The sequence below is a fragment of the Cyprinodon variegatus genome, unplaced genomic scaffold (assembly GCF_000732505.1).
Source record: "Cyprinodon variegatus isolate N-32 unplaced genomic scaffold, C_variegatus-1.0 Scaffold447, whole genome shotgun sequence".
Classification (NCBI taxonomy): Eukaryota; Metazoa; Chordata; class Actinopteri; order Cyprinodontiformes; family Cyprinodontidae; genus Cyprinodon; species Cyprinodon variegatus.
In genome coordinates, this window is record NW_015150900.1 from 97464 (window position 1) to 103129 (window position 5666).

Below are 5666 nucleotides of genomic sequence, written 5' to 3' on the forward strand. Positions count from 1 at the left end.
AAAAAAAAAAAAAAATTCCGTCTGTCAATCTGCTCTACAGTCCAGAATTATTTAAACCTGGTTGAATTTGGTAAAAAGTCTTCTTTAAGGAACCTTTGTCTATCCGATTATTAATTGAATAAATGAACCGACAGATTCATCAATTGGGAAAATAATTGTTAGTTTTATCTTTAACGAGAGACTGAGCTTCTTTATTTGAACTTTTTGTTCCTTAACTGATTTAATTGGCAATAATTACTTTCCCAAAATCATCCTGTTTTCTGCAGTAAAATCTCCAAACTGGATAAATTTGCTGCTTTTAGAAACACTAGTGATGAGTCAGTGTTAAAGAAACTAAAGTAACCTGGACTTGAATGGAGAAGTGAACCAGATCAAATGCTAAAACAATAAAAATGTTTTTTGTGTTTCTGATTGAACCCCTGCAGCTGCTGCAGAAACCTACCATCATATATGGATCTTCTACCAGCGGGTAGAAGAAATCAGTGGTCTGCACCAGAGACAGACCTCCATGCCTCAGTGGAATCACACAGCTGTCCATCCCGATGCCTGCAATCAAAACAGAGGCGGTCATCCAGCAGGCAGGTGGAGGTGCGTCCATAGACGTCATTCACTGTTTAATGCTGTGATTCTGCTGGACTTTGAACTGGAGGCTTTGGATCCATTTCTGCTGAATCATTTGGCTTCATTAGCAGCTCCTCTTTCTGAACCATTTACTCCTCATCGATAAGGTTTATGTGTGACTGATATAAAGATGCTTCTGTTAGGTTACCATCATCGGTCACATGAGGTCATGGAATCAGAGCTAAAGGATTAGCATCAGTTCGGTAGCTAACCCGGTTAGCAGCCGCTAATGAAGCGGAGGTTCTTACCGAGCCGGGGCGCAGGCAGCTGCTGGCCGAACTCAGGAGCCTGCTCTCCGGCCTTCTCTGGCCCGTCGCCTCGCTCCGTTTCCAGCCCCGCAAGGAGTTTGAGCAGAACCTCCTGCGGGACCTTGCATCCTCATCCCTTCAGCTCCGAGAAAGCTGTGAGGCGGAACCCGCGATCCAGGCCGTGCTCCTCGGGTTTGAATGGCTTGTATCCCGGGGGGAAGCACCCCCCCGACCCCGCAGCCTCCGCGGAGGGAGGTGGGGTAGGTGAGCCCGACATGGAGGTCCGCAGAGGGGTCTGGAAACACGCTGCCAGTCGGAAAGCTCGGCCCGACGTGCAAAGACGCAACATGGGGCCAAAGTCCAGGAAGCTGCTGCCGGAAGGAGAGAAACAGACTACCAAAATAAAATCCCTTTACTTCCTTAAACCGGAAAAAACAAAACAAAAAAAACATTTCAAAGTTTTCAATATCACATTAGTATACTGAAACATATACGTGTCACTCAGTGAGTTTATTTTACATTTCAGGGTTAATTTTCTAAAATAAAGAGAGTTGGTTAATAACGTTTAGGGACTTTATTTTGAAATTCCAAAAAGCAGTTTCCGTCTCCGGTTGAGTTTAAATTGACGAAGCGCGGATGCAGAACAGGCGGTTGAGCTGTACCAAGTAAAAAAAAAAAAAAAAAAGGTCCATGACGGACTTTTCTCTGACTTTTTCTTCTCCATCATAACCGGATGCAGTGAACAGAAATATCAGTGCAATAGATAGATGTGTTATGGAAAGAATAGTTTAGATAAAATACAGTTAAATAGAACAGCTTAAACACCCCTTCATAATCTTTGGTAATGGTATCTTCCTAATAGACCCGCTGGTAGGATTCTGTCATTCCAAAAAACTTGAAAACAAAGTCCAGTGTTTTTTGTTGTTTTTTTACTTTTTTGTAATTCCAACTAGATAATTCCTCCAAACGGCCCCGGTGCGACACAAAGACAATTGAATAAATGATTTATTTTCTCAATCTTTGCAACAAATTACATCATAAGTAATATTTTCACAATACGGAAAATGAACTTTAATGTGCTTACATTCATATTGATAAATAGCAGAGAGGATAAAGGGCACAGCAGGGTAAGGTTAGCATCAGAGACACCATCAAAACAGGCACAGAACAGAGAGAATGGAGCTCATCCGTCTCTACTACAGAAAACAGGTTCTGATTTTATGCAAAATGCTACTTTTTACAACCGGAACCAATTTCTTTATCCTTTAAAGCTCACAAAATAAAATATACATGCATTTTCTCTATTTCAAAGAGAATTACTGGACACGTATTTCTGCATTAGGTCCATTAAATACTGATGATGATGTCAGAATCAGAAACCAGTGAGAGGTCAGAAGGTGGTGAGGTGTTAGCAGGAGGGAGGGGGGGGGCATAAATGGGAGGAAGGAGGGGGAGAAAATACCTAAACATAACTTCTCCTTATGTTGATATATTAGGATTTTTACATAATGATCCCAAACAGGTTTAAGGGCTGTGTATTTTCTTTTTTTTTGGCAGAAAGTAAATAAGGTGCAACAAACAAAGGCCATAGGCAAAAGTACAGTGGATTCAAAAACTATTCACACCCCTTCAACCTCCCCTTCATTTTCTCAACATTTCACATTTTTAAAATAAATCTACGTAAAGTTTTTAAACATTTGTGAAATTATTAAACATGAATGACATAACTATTCACAGCCGTGGCTCAATGTTTTCCTTAAGCACGTGGGGTCATTTGGGGCCATAATCCTCTTGGTTATTTGACCAACATAGATTTGTGGCAGCAGATGTTCAAAGGCAGGGGTTCTCCATCAGGACCCCAGCAGTGGGTCTGGGCAGCAGGATGAAGGATCCCTGCTCTCAGGTTCAGGAGGGGTCAGCAGGTAGCTTTAAGTGACAGAAAATTATTTTTTGTTGACAGTTTCTGTAATTTTACAATCATGTCTGAAAACATGTTTTCCCAACTGTACTTGGGTGGGTTTAGGAATAAACCTAATAGATTTTTTTTAAGGGGTGTGAATACTTTCTGGATGGCTAGGAAGTATTACTACATATGCGTGTGTTTGTGAGCATATGGTGTGTCTAACTATGCGTGCATTACTGTATACAGTCCATGACATGTATCTGCAACGTGTCCATGTCTGGAGCCAAGTAGTTGCACTTAGGACAACATAAATCGGGCAGATCTGCAGCTCCTGGTGCTCCTGGATCATTGACAGAAACCAGAACGTGGTTCCGGTTCGGCGGCACCGTGTTTGAAAAGCCAGGAAACACTGTAGGAGAAAAGAGAACATCTTAATAGGACTCACCAAGAGACTCACATTCTTTGACACACACATGAAAACTCAAGTTTTCCTAATATACAATTTTTAAAACCTTCTCAAGATCTGAAATTTTCTCTAATAAAATTCCAAACTGCACAAAATTCCTGCTAATTCCAATGTTTCTGAGCAGCGCAGGGTTTTCAGAGCATGAATGAGCACCGAGTCTGAGTACTGGCAGTGATTCGGTATCAGAAACGCATCAAAATCATGAGGTGGTCACCTGTCCAGAGCTCCGGTCAGTTTTAGCTCACTTCAAGCTAAACACTGATATGATTAAATGTTCCTTTTTATAATTAAAGTAAAGCTACTGCATGTGGTAATACGTGTCACAGCATAACAATATGTGCAGAAGGGATGTCCCGACAACTTCTTCATTTCCGATGCAATGCTGATACAGTAGCTTTGAGAACTGTCTCTTTTCCACTGAACTTAGCGAGTTAGCGTAGGTTTTTCAAACCGCTAACAAGCATTTGGCTCTGTCCCCACTGGCAAAAAAAAGCCGGTCTGACCCCCTGCTGGCAGCTGTGTCTCTGGTGATGCCATCACATTGGGTTAGCTTTGATGATGTCATCAGGGTGACAGAACTTGGGGAAGTAAACAATGGAGAGCAACACTGAGGGAAGCCAGGATGTAGTCAGTTGTACAGTTTGATTCGTTTATTCATCCAATTCTCTCTCCAGAGCTGCTCCATGTTAATCGAGTCGTTTCGGCTTGTTAGATGAGACCTGTTGTGTTGACGTCCGTACGCTGCGTTCAATGGAATCAGGTAATTTAGGGTGTCGACCCAGCTCTGGTGTTCTCACAGAATGCCGATCAGAGCCAAGGATATTTTTACACAGTTTTCTTGCAGAGTCGTTTGTCCCACTGTAGCAATCAGATCTGCTCAGGTCCTGCTTCATGCCAATGACGCTACGCAACATGATTGGCTGAACGTTGCCACATGAAGTAAAACATTGTGGTTGCCCAGACAACGATAATATCATGCGGAGCATCTGTAGCGTTAGCGTGCCTAATGACTGATTAGGTTTTACGTGATCGATAAAAAAACTGATCTGAAATCTGTTTATTGCGAACAAAGTAACTGTTAGATCATAATATAAAGAGCTGGGTAGCGCTGTAGCTAGCTGTGCTCAGTAGCTAACAGGTTAGCCTCTTTTAGCTCGCTCAGTTAGCCATATTAAGCTACACTACTTTTAAATTCCTGTCAACAACATTCGTTTTCTACAAGTATATTCTACTTGTCTTTATTTATTTGTCTAAAATCTCTATGAAAGTCATTTTTAGGATGTTCCATTTGTCCTCCTCTGACCTCAGATCTAAATAAAAGAATAAAAATAAGCTGAGACGTTTTTTGTCACCTTGTTAAATAGCAGAGCTCAGTCTGTCTTAGAAGGCAGTACTTTCCTTTCAGACTGACAATGATTGTTTTCTGCCTTCGGCTACTTTAGATCGCAGATGAAAATAAAAATAATAGCAAACATAGGAAATATTATGTTGAGACTCCAAAAGAGATCTGATTCTTAAGAAATGGGTGTGACAAAGTTTGTCCGAAATGAGTTGCCATATGTTGATGTCATAAGAAGGGGCGGGGCCCTGAGCAGGTCTAGTACCTACAGCAGGTAGACACGTATCGGCACTGGTGTCAAAAGTTCCCACATTTGTTACTTCAGTACAAGTATAGATACTGCAGTTTAAAAACACTCTGGTTAAAGTAGAAGTATCAACTTGACCTCTTTACTCAAGTAAAAGTAAAAAAATATTTGCTCCAAAAACTACTTAAAGTATAAAAGTATAAAGTAACCTTTAAAAAAAACAGCCAGATGCCGCTATATGAACTGAAAGCTCGATTTTTCAACTATTTCTATAAATTCTCTGAGATAGGACCAAGGATGAGGGAGGTCTTGTTGGTCTCCGTCTCCCGATACGCTCTCTCATGTGTCCGACCTTTCAGACATTTCAACATCTTTTTCTGAATCCCACATTGCAGCATGGCATAGACAATTCACGTTAGCAGTTTGAAGAACACCTGCTTGCTTCTGAGGATTTCCTTTAGCTAACCAATGAGTGTTTGCGTTATATGACTCATCCAATCACACTAGTTTTCACTGGATGTGGGTGGAGCCAATGATCTGCATTGGATGGAGCACATGACTGGAAATAAAGATTTAGAAACATTAAACCGAAGCCAAGAGTAACGAGTAACGTTTGATTTAAAAATGTAAGGAATAGAAAGTACAAATAGTGGTGTGAAAATGTAATGAGTAGAAGTCAGAAGTAGGAAGAAAAATAAGTAATGGAGTAAAGTATAAATACCTAAAAAGTGTACCGGTACTTAAGTACAGTAATGAAGTGTTTTTACTTCGTTACTTGACAGCTCTGCCACTAAAAGTCAATTGTTCCAGTTTAAACAGGTTTATCTGGGGTAATTGATGTG

General features: G+C 40.8%; 2 protein-coding genes across 3 annotated transcripts in view; both read right to left on the reverse strand.

Moving 5' to 3' along the window:
• LOC107093790 (selenide, water dikinase 1-like) overlaps positions 1 to 1240 on the reverse strand; it is a 13914-nt gene extending 12674 nt beyond the window's left edge. The window contains exons 1-2 of the mRNA XM_015389067.1: positions 870 to 1240; positions 443 to 546 (exon numbers count right to left, since the gene is read on the reverse strand). Coding sequence (XP_015244553.1) covers positions 443 to 546; positions 870 to 1218 — 453 coding nt within the window. The 5' untranslated portion in view covers positions 1219 to 1240. The remainder of the gene's footprint in view (positions 1 to 442; positions 547 to 869) is intronic.
• A 616-nt stretch (positions 1241 to 1856) lies between these two features.
• The window catches only part of LOC107093789 (NF-kappa-B essential modulator-like), a 20437-nt gene continuing 16627 nt past the window's right edge, over positions 1857 to 5666 (reverse strand). The window contains exon 15 of one of the 2 annotated variants that reach the window (XM_015389064.1): positions 1857 to 3181. In XM_015389064.1, coding sequence (XP_015244550.1) covers positions 3006 to 3181 — 176 coding nt within the window. In that variant the 3' untranslated portion in view covers positions 1857 to 3005. The remainder of the gene's footprint in view (positions 3182 to 5666) is intronic. The other variant, XM_015389065.1, reaches the window with a different exon arrangement.